The sequence below is a fragment of the Amphiura filiformis genome, chromosome 11 (genome assembly GCF_039555335.1).
Source record: "Amphiura filiformis chromosome 11, Afil_fr2py, whole genome shotgun sequence".
In the NCBI taxonomy this organism is placed as follows: domain Eukaryota; kingdom Metazoa; phylum Echinodermata; class Ophiuroidea; order Amphilepidida; family Amphiuridae; genus Amphiura; species Amphiura filiformis.
In genome coordinates, this window is record NC_092638.1 from 5,119,913 (window position 1) to 5,137,653 (window position 17,741).

General features: G+C 37.1%; 1 protein-coding gene across 1 annotated transcript; it reads left to right on the top strand.

Annotated features, from left to right (window-relative positions):
- The first annotated feature begins 3,404 nt into the window (after positions 1–3,404).
- On the top strand, positions 3,405–17,741 carry LOC140164251 (ubiquitin-conjugating enzyme E2 L3-like). Its single transcript, XM_072187520.1, has 4 exons — positions 3,405–3,534; positions 10,881–10,976; positions 12,132–12,318; positions 13,186–17,741. Exons 1-4 carry the CDS (start codon positions 3,508–3,510, stop codon positions 13,341–13,343), a joined length of 468 nt encoding a protein of 155 aa, XP_072043621.1. The 5' UTR covers positions 3,405–3,507; the 3' UTR covers positions 13,344–17,741.

The window sequence follows — 17,741 nt, forward strand, 5'->3', positions numbered from 1 at the left end:
CCCCTTTTGCACAAGTTTTGTTAAAAATGACCGCGATGAGCGTAAATTTTTACAAAATGAGGGCCCCGGGATGAGCGCCAACTGATACCAAAAATATCCGCCAAAACGTAGGGAGGGGGAATTTGATATTAATTGTATCCCCTCTCCCCCTCCACCCCCTAAGACGCCCACTAGTGCCGGGGCCGGGGCCCGTCGGCAATTTCGCGGCTGGTGATGCATAAAGTGCAATTAAATATAGCGATGTACTTGAAATTGATGAAGTCTATTCAATGTACAATGTACAATGATCCCCCTGAGGATCAAGGGTAGGCCTACCACCTCACTGGCCGCTCGGGTTCCTGTTGATGCCCGGGGGGGGGGGGGCACTTCAATATGAAATGGACATAGGTGTAGGGCTGGCACTTTCGCACTAAGGGGCATTCGGTGAGAGCAAAATGTAAAATGGGGTCATTGCATGGGTGAGAGCATGATTTTTGGCATTGTGCAAAATGTGAATATGGGGTCATTGGGTGAGAGAACATGACTCTTTTTTTTAAATGGAATCTTTGGGTGAGAGCCGAAACAGCGCCACAGAAACCTCGAAAATCAAATTTCTAGTTCTAAATGGCTTCAAATTTCTTTGTTTTTTTCAAATAAGTAACAAAATCAGTGATAAATGAAAATTGCTATTCAAATTGAACTCATGGTCCGGGCTCATCTTTGCCGACAGATCAAATGAAAAAATAGGGGGTCTTTGGGTGACAGGGCATGTAGGGTAACTTGGGGCAAATTGGGACACAGGGTAATTTGGGACAGTGATTTCGGAAATACTTTTATACCTTAAAATAGTCACATTTTGCCCATTTTTGCAAGAAAATAACTTTGATATAATGTCTATTTATATTTCAAACCGTTTAAAAGTACCATTCTTCATTAAACAGGAACTTCTGAGGGCCGTAAGCTTAACACATCAAAATAAGTATTCCATTTTTTTTGTCATGTCTAAGCAGAGGTCACGACTTGTGGCTCAATATCTGAATCAATGGTCCGGATTAGTGTTTCTCAAATTGAAAAATAACTTCTAAGCTACCCTTTCAATTAAATATGACAACAATTGTAACTTTTTTCTTCGAAAATTATAAGAAAAGCTTTCTTTTAGAAATATGCCAAATTGGGGTAAAATGGGACGCCATTGATTTACTGTGTGCTAACTCAAACTGTCCCATTTTGCCCCAACAAAAAAAAAAGTCCCATAGTAAATCAATGGCGTCCCATTTTACCCCAGCTGTCCCATCATTTACCCCAGCCTCTGTTACAGAAAAATCTTGCAGTGGGGTAAAATGGGACGCCTTAAAGACACCTTAATAAAATAATGAAGCCGGAGGCCGACCGGCACCAATTTTTGTGAAACGTAAGTCTACTAGACACTTGGTGATGTACCTTTTGTTTTGTAGTGGTCACTTGTCGCAAGTTGTCGGGTATTAGTAATTAGTATTATAGCCGAGTAAAATCTGGTGGGGCAAAATGGGACATTAGGTGGACCAATTTGCCCCACTTCCCCCTATTCGTAAAAAAAATATGGGGTCTTTGGGTGACAGCGATGCTGAAAAGAGGGGTCTTAACAGCCCTACATACGCGTCGGAGTCACCTCCAAAGTCGGAGTGCCCCCCGGCCCCGGGATATGGATGTGGCGACGGGCGGGCCCAAAAATTTACGTATCGCCCACGCTAGAATAAATATAATTGTGACTGGCATTTAGACTACGAAACGAACCGTGTATAATGAGTATTTAAGCACAGTGTATTTATCAGGGGTTGCGCTGTTTGTCTAAAACGGGACCTATTAAAAGCAGAAAATGCGCAAACTATTAATTAACGTCCCATTCAAGAGTCAAGACAATAAAAAAAATAAAAAAATAAATTAATTAATTAATTAAAAAAACAAAAAAACACCATCATCATGTCATCTGATCATCATCATCATCATCATCACCATCGTTTATCTAAAACTATTTTTTTTTATTTCAATCAGAGTCAATTTCATCCTTTCTTTCTTTCCTTTTTAGTTTTTTTGTGTCTTTCTTTCTTTCTTTCTTTCTTTCTTTCTTTCTTTCTTTCTTTCTTTCTTTCTTTCTTTCTTTCTTTCTTTCTTTCTTTCTTTCTTTCTTTCTTTCTTTCTTTCTTTCTTTCTTTCTTTCTTTCTTTCTTTCTTTCTTTCTTTCTTTCTTTCTTTCTTTCTTCCTTCCTTCCTTCCTTCCTTCCTTCCTTCCTTCCTTCTTTGAAGTTCTTTCTTTCTTTTGTCTTTCTTTCCGTTTCTTTCTTTCTTTCTTTCTTTCTTTCTTTCTTTCTCAGCTATGTCACGATTTAGGGGGAATTTAGTATGAGGTTTTCATTTCTAATATTTTTCCTCATAATACAATGAAAAACAAAAGCAATAGCATTACACACCCTACAAAGTCAAACATAAGAATACTTAAAAAGAATAAAAATATATTTCTTTTGTTTTTAATTGTATTATGAGGAAAATTATTAGAATTGAAAATAAGCATCTAAAAAGTCATTCTTATGTTTGACTTTGTTTTATTAGGATATATAGGCCTAAATATATTTCTTTTGTCTTTCATTGAATTATGAGGAAAATTATGAGAATTGAAAATGAGCATCTAGAAAAAAGTTATTCTTATGTTTGACTTTGTTTTATTAGGCTTTGAAAATCTATTTGTTTTGTTTTACATTGTATTATGAGGAAAATGATTAGAATTGAAAATAAGCATCTAAAAAAGTCATTCTTATGTTTGACTTTGTTTTATTAGGATCTGTAAATATATTTCTTTTGTTTTTCATTATATTATGAGAATTGAAAATAAGCATCTAGAAAAAAGTCATTCTTATGTTTGACTTTGTTTTATTAGGATCTGTAAATCCATTTCTTTTGTTTTTTATTGTATTATGAGGAAAATTATGAGAATGGAAAATAAGAATTGAAGAGAAGCATCTAGAAAGTCTTATGTTTGACTTTGTTTTATTAGGGTTTGTAAATCTAAACAAAATATGAGAATTACAAATTTATTGAAAAGTTAGAATCTTAGTATTTTGTCTTTTACTTTATCCCGCATTATAGCCTACGGTATATTGTTTAGTGTCTCAAATGAGTATGAGGTATTAGGGTTTCTTTTCAAAACATGTCCGTTTTTTTTCCGACCCTAAATCGTGCCGTACGGTCTACCGTATCTATTCTTTCTTTCTTTCTTTCTTTCTTTCTTCTTTAATCTTTCTTTCTTTCTTGCTTGCTTGCTTGTTTTTTTAAGAAAATTATTTACATTTTTAATTATTGAATTTTATTTAACAGGCCTCTGTTCTGTTCTGAAACTTTATTTTATTTTATTTTAATATTAAACAAAATCGCTGGAGACATCGAGTTCTCCTAACATTTGACCCGTGCGTGTCTACTACTGAGTACCCCCGGGAAACAAGGAAACGGCACGGTCGGACAGGGAAAACACCATAGATAGATCACCAGGCAGAGAACATGGCAGCGACAAGGAGACTCACAAAGGTAATGAAAACAGGATTATGATGATAATTGAATATAATATTTCTTACCAAATGAGTATCTAATAAAAATAATTTAACATATTATCCGGATTTGCGTCTGTGATCCACACCTTTGCGCTGTATGCGATTAACAAACCGACCACAATACCGGGCGATGCCATGATGATGATGGCCATGCCAGCCGACCAGTCAATCTGAATTATGGCTATGCATCATCATGATCATGGACATAATTGGTTTCATCTATGTCTGCTTGCACACAGCTAGCAGCTAGTTCTAGTAACTGTATGTAACTCCATAGATGTCATTATGTTTATGTTTATGATAAAGACTGAAGTCTTGCTAGTAGCGAGGACAACACTTTTTAGGTTTATTCTATTCTAGGAACATATTCAAATTTGGTATCTTACTATAAATAGGGGAATGTTGTATCTATCTGGGTTAATCAAAGGCTCCGTCAATTTCGATCCAAATGTCGCCAAATTCGTACGGGAAATCGAGGAATATACCGAGACGGTTATAAGAAAATTTGGTTGGAGACGGTCAAGAATTGGCCTCAAAATCAGTGAAAAGTGGGTTTTTCGGGCAAATTTATAGCAGTTGTTTGTTTACGGCCTATGCCAACCAACGCGTCCACATGTCTAGCATAAACCGCGCCGTTAAGCGCATCGGCGATGACGACGCAGCCGCCACTTGACTTGCACGCACGCGGGCGCGGCGTCATGATAGCCAACTTGGCGCCGGGTTACTGGCATTTGTCTGGGGTTACTGGTGCGTGGTGTACGGGATATGGGATAACGGGATTAGGCCTACGAAGACATAAATATCGTCAGGGTACGGGAGGGGAAAAAGAAAAGAAAGGACTTAAAAAGGTAGGCCTACTTTGGATGGCTTACGGGTACGGGGGTTGTGGTTTAACGGGATGAGGTTACGAGATTACCAAGATGATAAAAATCGTAAGGATTTGGAAGGAATTTGGAATTTTCAATGAGTCTACCTGTATAGTAATTCCTCCCGTTTTAGTGAACGCTTCCGTTTACTCATCTAGCGGGGACCCGCGCGAAGCGCGGGTGTCCCGCTAGTCACTGTAAAGAGCATTAAGAAACTTAGACAATGGTACCAAAAACAGCTCTATAGCTCAAAGTATGGGGGAGTTATACCTATTTGAAGTTGTGAAGGGTAGCGGAATTTGTCTGTAATTTTTTGTTTATGGTACCCTGGATTTATTTGTCTAGCACTTAAATATTTTTACAAGTAACACTTACAAATCTGGTATCAATGTAAAGGGCATTAAAAAAGAAAGACAATGGTGCCAGAATCAGCTCTATAACTTAAAATATGGGGAGGTTATGCCTATTTAAAGTCATGTGAAGTTTACTGGGTTTTTTGTGAGTCAATTTTTTATGCATAATAAATACAGCATTATTTTAGAGACGATGATATTGCCTCCAAGAAATAAATAAATAAATAGCTATAAATATTGCAAGTAAATAAACAAGTAAATTTAGGAATGAATGAATAAAGGAATAAATAAAAATAAATAAACAAATGAATATGTAATCATAATCTAATATGACCCATGCAACACATGAACATGTTCTGCCAGTGCCAGTTACTTGTCAACCTCATCTCATCTGACACTGCACTACTCAACTTTAGTATTGAAAAAAAAATACAAAGGAAGTGAAAAAAAATTGAAAAAAAATTATACAAATTCTTAAAGTATCATAGAGTTGATTAAAAGTAGTAACAAAAATAATATCACTTGAATTAAGTGTGCATTTTGCATTTTACCACATACGACATGACCCGATATGCGCTACATCTCCCACCCCGGCGTCAGCCCGATCAGGAACAACACGTGCACCGCCACCTCACCACTTCTCCCCGTATTGTCGTATTTTCACGGCCAATTGCAAATACGGGTCATCACAGTAATTCCCTTTGCGCATCTATGCGCGATGGATTTCTGCAGAAGAATGACCACAAACATCTTTAAAATACTCTAAAATTTCATATTATATGGGTGTAATATAGGTGTAATGACCTCCTTCTGCTCCATTTCAACAACTTTTTACGCCAAAAACCATGAAAATCTTACCAAAAAAATAGACCTAAAAAAACTGAAAAATTAGGGGCTTTCCCCAAAACAAACCCCGTCGTGTTTGGTATGAGTGCAAAGGTCACAAAATTCCCTATAAAATGATGACATCATCCAGATAAGTCTCACGGAGTCTCGTGGATAAATCCAAATCGAGATTTCGTGAATTTAAAAAAAAAAAAAAAATGGCGTCCCGTCGATCGAGTCGCTACGGTCGTAACTCCTGAACTTCAACAAGTTCATGACATTAAAAAACATGCTTAATGTTCTTTTTGGGGGGAAAACTTTATATAATCGGAAAATTCCATCTTTAAACTCTGTAAAAATAATTTCCTATTGTATTTGGAGTTTTGAAACGATGAGAAATGGTGAGTTGTTTTCACGAAGTTTCACACACTAACAGATACAAATGCGTAAATAATCGTATGCGCTGATCTCGCTATTGCTAGCTAGGACTAGCACACACACAGCCCGCTTCATCACTCATGCACTCATTCATTCATCATGACATGTTATTAGCCTAGGTAATAAGGTATGCCAGGCAAACACATTTGCTAGTCAGCCAAATTCGCCGACAATGTCAATGCATTTTACATAGAAATTTAAAACTTGTGCCCGAAGAAAGAAACCTACATAAATATGTTTTCTATACTTCACTTGACCCAAATATATGATTTTTATGGTGATAAGTCACTCGCACATGGAATTTTAGAGGGATTTGGATAGCAGTAAAAAAAAAAAAAGCTGCTATCATTATGAGACTAAGATAATATAGAAACACCCCCGAAATGCCATTTTGGGGAATTTTGCTAGCTGAATCTTTTTGACATTGTTTGATGAAAGTCAATCTTTGACAAGATGTAACTTTGCTACGGAAAGTGCTAAAAAAAAAAGGTTTTCAGTTTCGGCTTTGACTTTGTTTACTCAAGGGCTTTAATTTGATATATAAAATGATGCAGTATGATGGCAAATTTGAATTCACCTAGCATTCACTCGGTCGGACATCCGGGAACATTGTCCCTTCGTCCCCTTTGCACAAGCGCCCATAGCAACCAGCTCGAGAAATGGGAACTGCACATGCGATGCACATGCGCACACTGGTTTTACAAGGCTATTTCCCCTTTGTGACGTCAGCCCGACCAAGAGAATACCTAATGTTATGATGATCACACACATTTGGCATAAATTGACCTTTTATTTATTTATTGGTTGATTTTCCCTTATCATAAAATAAAAGTAAATAATAACATGAACAGAGCTCTAGTCTAGATAACCTGTGTTATGCACTTTCAATTTCCCATGCGTTTGAATGGTTCAAATTATTTTGCCTAGAAGTCTCGCCAAGTGCTGTACTGACAAGTACATTTCAACGTTTGGGGAGCACATTTCTTCAATATTTTGACAAGTTGACACAGGGGTGTGAGATTTCAGATTAAAATCTGAATTCAGATTTTTTTATCTCGATTTTTATCTCTTTTTCTGCACTTCCTCTATACAATAAGTATAGGAGCTTTCCAAATTTCAGATTTTTTCAGACTTTTTTTATCTGTGGTCACTCACTCACACACCCCTGTTGACATCAAATGTTCTATTCTATATTGTTTGGTAATAATGTCCGAGTGCCAATAGTATGTCCAAAGTTGTAATTTTGTGTTTTTGATCGCAAAGATCAGATATTTTTATTCCAGAATTCCAGAATTCGGAAGATCTTTTACGATAATTTTGCCTTTTTGGACACTAAAATTAAATGCATTCGATCCTTAATTTTGTTTCAACCGAGTCTTAAATTAGCAAGCACAATAAAGCCCTTCACACTTATTAGTTTCCTGTTGAAGATTTTGAAAAAGGGACGAGGTGACTTTTAATTATTAATTATTAATTATCTTTTATTTTCTTTATTTAGTTTGAACTATATTACAAGCAACTATTGACTCGCTTTTGACTAGAGCGGCATTTAATTATTTCACAACAATATTTGATTTTATAAATAAGTGAAGGTGGAGTTGTACTTCTTGTTCATTCATCATTATTGTTGATATTATTAAAGTCAGAAAATGGCAAGTAGAAAAAGTTGAAAGTTATTTTAAAGGAAAAAATTAGAAATAAAAATAAAAATAATTAATTATTTTGAGATTTTCAATTTTGGACGCGGGCGGTAAACATGAAACTAATAATCAAGTGCGAAGGGCCTAAGGTGGGTACCAATTTTATATACGGTAGGCCTACTACTGTTGATTAAATTTTGAAGAAATTTTTTGAATATCTGACCTGCGCAAACCGTTAAGGGGGTAGTACACCCCTGGCCAATTTTGTGCCTATTTTTGCATTTTTCTCAAAAATTATAGCACATTGGTGACAAATAAGGGCTGTGCAATAATTATGAGCCCTGGGGAGGGTAAAATGGGGGCAAGACATTTTTGGTGCTACCAAAAGGGGGGGTAAGCAATTTTTGGCAAGCCGAGAGGGGGGGCAAGCGATTTTTGCACAAATTCACGGGCGCCTTTTTAATAAAAAGCTTAGGAAAACGTACGGAAACGCTTAAATATGCAAATTTTCCTGCTCGCTGCACTCGCAACACACATCTAGACCATTTAAAGTTTGGAATTTGGGATCCCAAAAATTTGGCATATGTTCAAGGGGGGGCAAAGAATTTCTGGCGGGCCGAGAGGGGGGGGGGAAGCAATTTTTGGCGGGCCGAGAGGGGGGGCAAGCAATTTTTGGCGAGGGGGCTGATAATTATTGCACAGCCCCTAAGATGATATAGGGGCAAGGACTACAACTACTGTACTGAAAATTCAGCAACTCAAAGCAAGTACCGGGGTAGTTAAATTGATTTATTGAACAAATATTGGTTTTCCCTCATTTTTGACTGGAACTCCACAACTGTTGTCTGTGCTAAAATAAAATTGCCAGTGCAGTAATTGTAGTCCTTGCCCCTATAATATACATACATTGTATCTTACTTTACCCCTATATGCGCTATAATTTTTGAGAAAAATGCAAAAATAGGCACAAAATTGGGCAGGGGTGTAGTACCCCTTAAGGTAGACTATGCCATAGTCGAATTTTATTTAAAATATATGTTATTATTAGTCATGATGAACCCATTTCGTTGAACTCAAAATTATACTGATGTTTATTAAAATGAAAGTGTTCAATAGTAAAATGGTCATAAAGAGTTAAAAATATCAGACGATTAGTGACAATAAAAGTAATTGAATGCAACATTATCTTGCATAATTATAACGGCTCACTTTAATACTGAACAATTCTGATTTTGGAATCTACCAGTTTATTGATAGCGAACCCGAAATTTCGACTATGAACTTTGAATTGTAAGCAGAACTTTACCCCTGGACTTTGCTCTCTAAAAACACACTGTCAAGCATACTTGTTTATCAGTACATTAACCACAAGTGCGCGCTAGATGTTTGATGAGAGATTAACTTTCAGCGTCAACACAAAAGCGCCGCAAATACCACAGACAGTTGTTTACGGTGTAGTTAATGGTAATGGCACGGGCCCAGACGATTTAAACCATAGCGAGGTATGGGCGACCAATCACAAGGCAGATCCATTTAAAGATGCATTACATCATAGCCAATTTTAGTTAGAGCAGAAATTGGCCTAACTCTCCATAGAGTCCCGTGTTAAAAATCTTAACCGCAAGGCAATGTCAGTAGTCCACTTGGGAAGCTAACAAACAGAGGGAGTAGGGTGACTGATCAGATGTGAAAATCTATCAATTGTGCACACATTAATTAAATCAGAGTTTTAAGCTTAAATACAATATCCAGAGTATGCACAATGGGCAAGTGGACTACGGGGTAGTCTACCCTTAAGGGGGTATACTACTACACCCCTGGCCTATTTTTTGCATTTTTCTCAAAAATTATAGCGCATTGGTGACAAGTAAGATATGTAGGCCTATATTATAGGGGCAAGGACTTCAACTACTGCACTGAAAATTCAGCAACTCAAGGCAAATTGATTTATTGATCAAATATTGGTTTTCCCTCATTTTTGACTGTAACTCCACAACTGTTGTCTGTGCTGAAATAAAATTTCCAGTGCAGTAGAATGCAAAAATAGGCACAAAATTGGGCAGGGGTGTAGTACCCCCTTAGTGTGTATTTCCGATCTAACAAAATGGTGTGAGCCAATCCGTAGGTACGGTGTATCATAGGACTTGCGAGCGAGTCTAGCTCTAGACCTACAACAATAATTTCGTAACACAGACTCATTCACAGAACATACACAAAATGTACATACATGATAAACAGTAAATGTATGTACGTACATGTAAAGGCAAATTCAAATTTGTCATCAAACCACATCATTTTATTTGCTTGAGAAGTCTAGCCAAGAATTTGCTCACTGATAGCTTCGCATTCTAGAAGACCAATTTGCATTCAAAATCTAGTCGGATTGACTGAAGCATGACACCGTGTAAAGCAATGGAAGTTCAGAAGTAAACACAGCCGATCACGACAGGCGATCGCATCAAAAATGTTGCTAAAATTACACACAGTTTTCAGCAAAATTTTAGACTGTCCAAAGTAGGCAAATCTTGCTTAAAAGATACAGAACGTGACTTATGTGTGGCTCACGTAAGCATTTACATAGTATTGCTGCATGGTAAAGCAAGTCTATCTCGTAACTGTGAAATAATGGCCGTTTTTTACTCTGTTCAAAATTAAACGTGACATGTAAAATACAGCCCCCGATGTCACGGTATGACCATGTAACATTTACATCCTTAATTATCCTAAATACAATGTACACTCAAATAATGTGTCATGACTCAGAGGCAGTAAAAACTTAAATAATGAGTGATGAGGTGCGGCTGAAAGACCTGTTTTTGGACCACGCAGCTCAGAAAGACCCCTGAATATTACCAATTTTATATAGAGTGCTAAAAGCCCCTGATTTGGAAAATTTCAGTTCTAAAAGATCCCTTAATTGCTCATTCCTCACAATTCTGAACCAGAAAGCCAAGAAAGGCCCTTGATTTTGACCATTCACAGCACTGAAAGACCCCCTTTAACCGGTAAGCCTTTAGCACCCAAAGACCCACTATTTCTGAATTCCTGGGAGCATACCTACCAAAAAGTTGATGATGTGCCCCCTGGTGCCCAAGACAATTGACCTTTGTAACCAAACATTGTATGGTTTTGAAGTTTATTTCTAGCTGAAATACCAAGGAAGGCAATAGTAACCGGTATCATATTTTTCTTCTTTTGCAGGAATTAAGCGATCTAAGGAAAGCAAAGATGAGATGTTTTCAAGATATAAGAGTTGATGAAAGTAACATTCTATCATGGGAAGGATTAATAGTACCAGTAAGTGATGTAAAGTTTTGCTGTTTGTTTGTTTGTTTGTTTGTTTACCCAGGTTGGTCCGTGAGGGACACATGATATGCTAATCCATGGGAAATCCATGGACCGTTCCAAGCTCATACAATAAAAATGCACAAGCCTGGATAGCCAGTGTAGGCTAATAAGATGCATGCTGGCCCAGATAGCTTTGATAAACAAAGCAAGAAATGGAAGAATATATAGCAAGGAAAAGGAGAAAGGAGAGAAAGCCACTCCCAAACACAATTGTACAATTTTACTTTTAGCTCTTACTTCGTGAGAAAGGAAATTGGAATTCCAATCTCAAGCCCCGATGCAAAGGCTGAACTTAACCAGATTGTTTGGTTATAGCCTACAGAGCAAAGACTCAAATTTAGTCTAAAGGGTCATTAGTCTGAAAATCCAATAAAACCCTTATATCCTAACCCTTACCCTAAGCCAAAACATCACCCTAACCTAAACCTTAATCCTAACCCTAAACCTTAATCCTAACCCTAAACCTAACCTTAAGCATAACCCTGACTCTGATGCTAATCCATACCGTACAGAATTCAACAACCTGTACAAATAACCTTTTTCCTCAAACTAGTCCCACAAAATTGATAACACCACTCAACTACTTATTTATTTCATTCCCATTTTTTATTTAAAATTTAGTTTTTATGAATCATAGTTGCCACTGCCTACCCCTCTGATATTCATCCTAGGTATTTTGAAACAGATGTTGGCTAGGCCTACATAACTTGTGCTACTTAACATTTTCATTGTGATCAATCTTGATAAGGGCTCATATTGAAATTCCCTTACACAGGAAGGTGTGCGCCATCCTGCAGCTTTCCTGTGCTAGCCTTCTTTTGTTAAAATCCTGGGCAGGGTGTATCACTGATGCATATAATCCATCCGTTTTATGACCAAGCTTTCCTTAGCGAGGGGAGTCCTGCCTTCTTTCTGTGTGAAAACATGGTAGGGTATTTCAATATGAGCCCTAAGTGTCCTTCCACTGTCGTAGCTACTTAGTAGTGTTGATGATATCTGTGATGTTTCTTTTTCTTCGACATCCACGATAAACCCAGTTTGTTCACTGTACCTACATGTACCTAGTGTTGATGGCATTTGTGATGTTTCTTTTTCCTTTGACAGGACAAAGCCCCCTTCAACAAGGGTGCCTTTAAAGTATGTTTTACGTTCCCAGCTGAGTACCCATTTAAGCCGCCAAAGGTGATTTTCAAGACAAAAATATATCATCCGAATGTTGACGAGAAGGGTCAAGTGTGTCTGCCAATTATTAGTCCTGAGAACTGGAAACCAGCCACAAAGACAGACCAAGGTTAGTGATTCTGCCAGAGGTTAGAATAAAAGAGAACGGACTCACATGTTTATCATGCACACGGCTATTAAACTTATTACATTAGTGCATCATGTTTGTGTTAAATACATAAATGCATCTAATGTATTGTCCTGATAACTACATGTTCAAACCTTTGTACTTATTGTTTGATTTCTGGCTTTCCCGATAAATGCCAGGATGCTCTATTTTGGCGCACCATCGTAACAATAAAGATTCCATATACTTGTAAGTGGCGATCAAATAGCGATTTTTTTAAACTTACGTGCTTTGTCATACACATGTACATCCATGGAAAATGGTTTTCTGTAACAGGTTACAGAGGTTTATAGTTTAATAGGTATGTGCCACACAGGTTTGTCAAAAGTATGGTCATAGGAGTTGATTTCCTCCCCCTAAAAGTGTCCTTGGAGGTGCAACTTTGAATTGAAATTGTTTTGAAAAAAGTACAAGATAGCAATGCCAGCTGAAAACAGGTCAAAGGTCAGAGTGGGAGAGTTGCCTGAAACAGGGGGTCATAAATTTTCGCAAGGGTTTTATTTTCACGATTGGCGTTATGTCACAAATTTAACAACAGGCGAATATGAACTTTTGTCGTTTAATAAATTTTGTTGGAGCACAATTTTTTGTGAAAATACCAACACACACAAATAAAAGGCATTCTTTGTTGGAAATAGGAATAAATTCTGTACATAAAAAATGATCACTTGTACAGTACAGTCAGTACCCATACTTCCTAACATGGGGGGGTTGGACACATGGCTAGCTAAGATACAAGATACTGCTTAGTACACCTACAGTATTTAAACCACATTAATTTTATACTTCCATTGTTTTTCCTTGTTTCAGTTATTCAAGCATTAGCAGCTTTAGTAGATGACCCAGAACCTGAGCATCCGTTGCGAGCAGATCTGGCCGAAGAGTACTCCAAAGACAATAAAAAATTTCTAAAGACCGCAGAAGATTACACGAAAAAATATGCGGAAAAGCGCCCAGTGGACGATTGACGTCGTTTGTGCGCGGCGTTCGGCAGCACAGCCAAGTACTGTGTGTGTTGTAGGTGTGAAGAGGCTAAGTGTGAAACAGTGGGTTTCACATTTTCTATGTATTTAGTATGAGACGGACACAGTTTACTTGTTTTATTTGGAACTGAAGTGTTCAGACGCAAAATGGGCTAATCAATTTTAAATCCATACGCCCTGTGTGGAAGACATGACCTCAATCTCCCACATAGGGAGTGTATATTTCAAATCGAGTCACTCATTTAGGTAACCCCATTTGGAGTTCACACTCCCTGTGTGAAAGATTAAGATCATGTGTTCTGTAGGGGGAGTATGGATTTTAACTGGAACAGCCCAATGTGATATGTACCATGTACTGCCTTATGTTCAATACTATTATTTTTAGTGTTATTTTATATTTGATTGTAGGCCGACATATTTTTTCTTTTGAATGGACATGATTTTAATCAGTATTCATCCTAACTAGCAAGGCGGTAACAATTTCATTTCTGAGTAACTTGTTACGTTTTACTTCTCTCATCGTATCAATGCTAAAGCAAATCCAGATTATGGTTGTGCCAAATGGTGATGGCAGAACATACTACGGCCCTGCTAATTAGCGATTATGAATGTATCTTATTACTATTATATAAAATAAAAATATTAATATAAAAAAATATAAGGCAGCCTTTTAAGATATCGTCGTCGGGCAGGAAAAGCCTCCTTTGTGTCATTGGCCCCTGAACATGTTTAAAGCAAAACCTTATACGTGACCTCTTGACAGTTTTGTTTTAAACATGTTCAAGGGCCACAAGTATAGAACCTTTTATGTACTGTGGCCATTGAACATGTTTATAACAAAACTGCCAATAGGTTACATAGGAGATTTTGTTTTAAACATGTTCAGGGGCCAGGTGTTTTTTCCTGGCAGACGACGCTATATCGCATTTTGCATCTGAACTCTTCAAAATAAAAGTGGTATTTGTATATGAAACACAAAAACAACCCCACAAACAAAGTAGAATATCGGCTATCAAAACATTATAATACATAAATATAACAGGCTATGGGCTATTCCAGTCGAAACCCATACACCCGCTGTGGAAGATATGACTTCAATGTCTCACACAGGGAGCGTAGATTTCAAATGAGGTACATGTATTTATGGGTGACTCCATTTTTAATCTCCCAAACAGAGTGTAGATTTCAAATGGGGTACTAATGGGTGACTCCATTTGAAGTCTACACCCCCTGTGTGGGAGATTAAAATCATGTCTAACATAGGGAGTATAGGTTTCAACAGGAATAGCCCACTGTCTCTCTCATCTGCTGGTTAAGCCAGCTGAAAAGATATTTAAGAAAAACATTTTGATATTTTGTAGCTTGTAAAATAATTGGATAAGCGTTAATATTAATTTGCTGTCGAAGAACTATATTGTTATTATGTTTTTCCTTCCTAGAGTATGTCACACTTACCAAAAGTAAACAAACCAAATGCTAAGCATTTTTTACAGAGGTGTGAGAAGGCTTTAGGAGGGGAACAGTGCAAGTAAAAAAAGAAAAAGAAAAAAAAATAGAAAAAATATTCAAAATACGATCTATTGTAGGAGGTATTGTAATTACGACATTACGTGCATTTTTTTTTAAGAAAAAAATTTCAGCGGTGGAATTTTGACTAAATATAGGAAACTTCGCTCTCAGAGGGTGAAGTGTTGAACCTTGATCTTGGGTTTTTTGATTGGGTTAAATGGGTTTACAAGGAAAGCATTTGGTTGGATTTCACTATGGTATACAATGCAACTACATCTATTGCATGTGGCAAACCATAGTAACTCGTGCATAGGCTTATATATGTAGAGTTATGATAGGTTTGAATTTTTTACAATGGGATAAAAGCACAGCAGCTGATAGGTGTATCCCATCATGCTCTGCAGTACCATAATAAAACTGTGCCATAGAAAGTGTACACAAAATCCCTCACTTCAACTTTCAATTACTCGCTTATATCAGGGGAGCTTAGACTTTTGTTTGAAAAAATATGATCTCTAAAGTATTGTGAATCTATCCATAGCTCTCAATATCTAAGCGGCTCCTGTTTATATTTTGTATATATTTGCTATGGAGCAAGCAGATATACTGTAATGCATGATGGGATACTCCCTTGAGCTGCTGTGGGACAAAAGGCAGAGAAGATATCTTGCACTTCCCACAATGCATTGCTTCCAATTTTCTGTACTGATTTGCTCTCCAGTGTAACATGGGTTGTTAGTAACCAAAGGTACCCCAATGAACGGAGCACATCCAGAATCTTGCAAATTATGTTTAGTTTATGACTATCGAGCCATGTTTAGTCAGTTTATTCTCAACATGAAAATAAAAGTAACCTGTATGTATCATTTGATGTAATAAGGTGAGGATTCTGAGAAGGGTAAGATATCTTCTTTGGGTTAAAGTGATGCATAACAGCTGTTGATAAAAGCTATTACGGAGCCAATTGTTTCAGCTGAGATGAATATACGTACAGTATGAAAAAAGGCATGTAGTCTTTACATGCATGCGCACCATAAGGTTTGTCAGCTGCATGCAGATGACACTCCCAACTGGAGGTGAAGCAAGGTCAACTTGGTTTATGGTGAGAGGTACCGTAATGCAATGCAGTCATAAGAATGGGCTATTCCATTTGAAAGCCATACACCCCTTACGGAAGATGTGACCTTGATCTCAAACAGGGGGTTGTAGGTTTTAAATGGAGTCGCCCATTCAGGTAACCCCATTTGAAATTCACACTACCTGTGTGGACGATTAAGTTCATGTGTTCCATAGGGGAGTGTGGATTTCAACTGTAATAGCCCAATCTGCCAATCAAATAGCCCCTGTTTAGCATCCATACTTGTAACTTAAATTAATGATTTTTTGTTTGTTTAAAGTAACAAAGTAACCACGGTTCGAAAAAACATTTTGAAGATTTCATAATATAAGTATATTAGTAATGTGGTTTGATAATGACTGTTTTTATCTACCAATTTATGTGTTTCAGAAATTGATTTATTGCCAAAAAAAATTCGTGCAAAAACCTAAAATGTTATTGAAAGAAATGTCAACACCTTACACTGTCATGTTAGTGCAAGTCTTTGGGGTAGTGGTCCTTGGTGTGCTTCCTGGAGCATTTAGTCACCTTTCAACCCCATGGGCACTGCTACCTTCTTACAGTGCCTCTGATTGGTTAATTATATGATATAATCATCTCAGTAACCAATCAAAATATAGCTTTTAGATCTCTTGACTCTACTGACTTTACTTACACATCTCTGATTGGCTTAATATATGATATAGATAGCCCTTGTTGTATCCACTCAAAATATCTCTAAGAGGCCGACAATTCGGCAAGTAGTGTCCGTGGGGTTCAACAATGGTATAGGTGGGGGAAGAGTGCAGATTGCAACACAAATGGGAATTTTAAAAAGTAAACTTAAGACAGTGAAAATATATTAGTGTATGATATCATGATCCATCTAGTAATATTTAAGTATGAATGAACATGAATGGGATAATAAATTTGTTGTTTCACAGGGTTTGTAGTGGGTGAACACCGAGTCTGGCTCTGCGCTAGTCTCCGCTGATTCCACTTACTCCACACAAACTGTCTACCAATTATGTATGAGCCCTTTTTGATTGGCCTACAATCTTATCCACAACGTTAAGCATGTAAGGAAGAACATACATGAAATAACGCTTTCAATATGTTAATCTGCTAATTAATATTCATGAGTCATGACAATAGTCACATAGAGTGATTGTATTTATCAAACTTGGACGTTATAATAGTCCGTCAAGAAAGAACCAACAAGTGCGTTATCACCACAATCAGGTGTGGATTGTTGTGCTGTCTAGATGGACTAGATTTTGATGTGATATGTGTTACAATTTGTGTGGAGCAAATGACATCAAGCTGGCGGCTTTAAGAGACTAGCTCTGCACCTGCCTGTCAATTAAAAAGGTCGTTGATATAAATAATGAGTTAAGATACCAAAAAAAAAGTGATTTTATGTGATAAAATGCAATATCAAAATCATACAAACAGCTCTATTGACATGTATATCTTGGTCCAGTTTCATCCTCACATGAAGCTTTGGTTGGCAAATTGTTATTGCACAAACTAAATTCTCATTTGGCTATACCAGTCAAAATCCATATGCCCTATGGAAGACATGACCTTAATCTTACAAACTAGGGGTGTAGACTTCAAATGAAGTCACCCATTCAGGTAACCCCATTTGAAATACACACTCCCTGTGTGGGGGATAAAGTAATGTCTTCTGTAAGGGGTGTATGGGTTTCAACTAGAATAGCCCATTTCATGTCTGTGATGAGTTCAGGTTAGTAAAATAAATAATTCAAGAAAAA

Coding starts and splice junctions, on each gene's coding strand:
- LOC140164251 (XM_072187520.1), top strand. CDS start 3,508: ATGGCAGCGACAAGGAGACTCACAAAG. Junction 10,977..12,131: donor GGGAAGGATTAATAGTACCA/GTAAGTGATGTA, acceptor TTCCTTTGACAG/GACAAAGCCCCCTTCAACAA. Junction 12,319..13,185: donor AGCCACAAAGACAGACCAAG/GTTAGTGATTCT, acceptor TCCTTGTTTCAG/TTATTCAAGCATTAGCAGCT.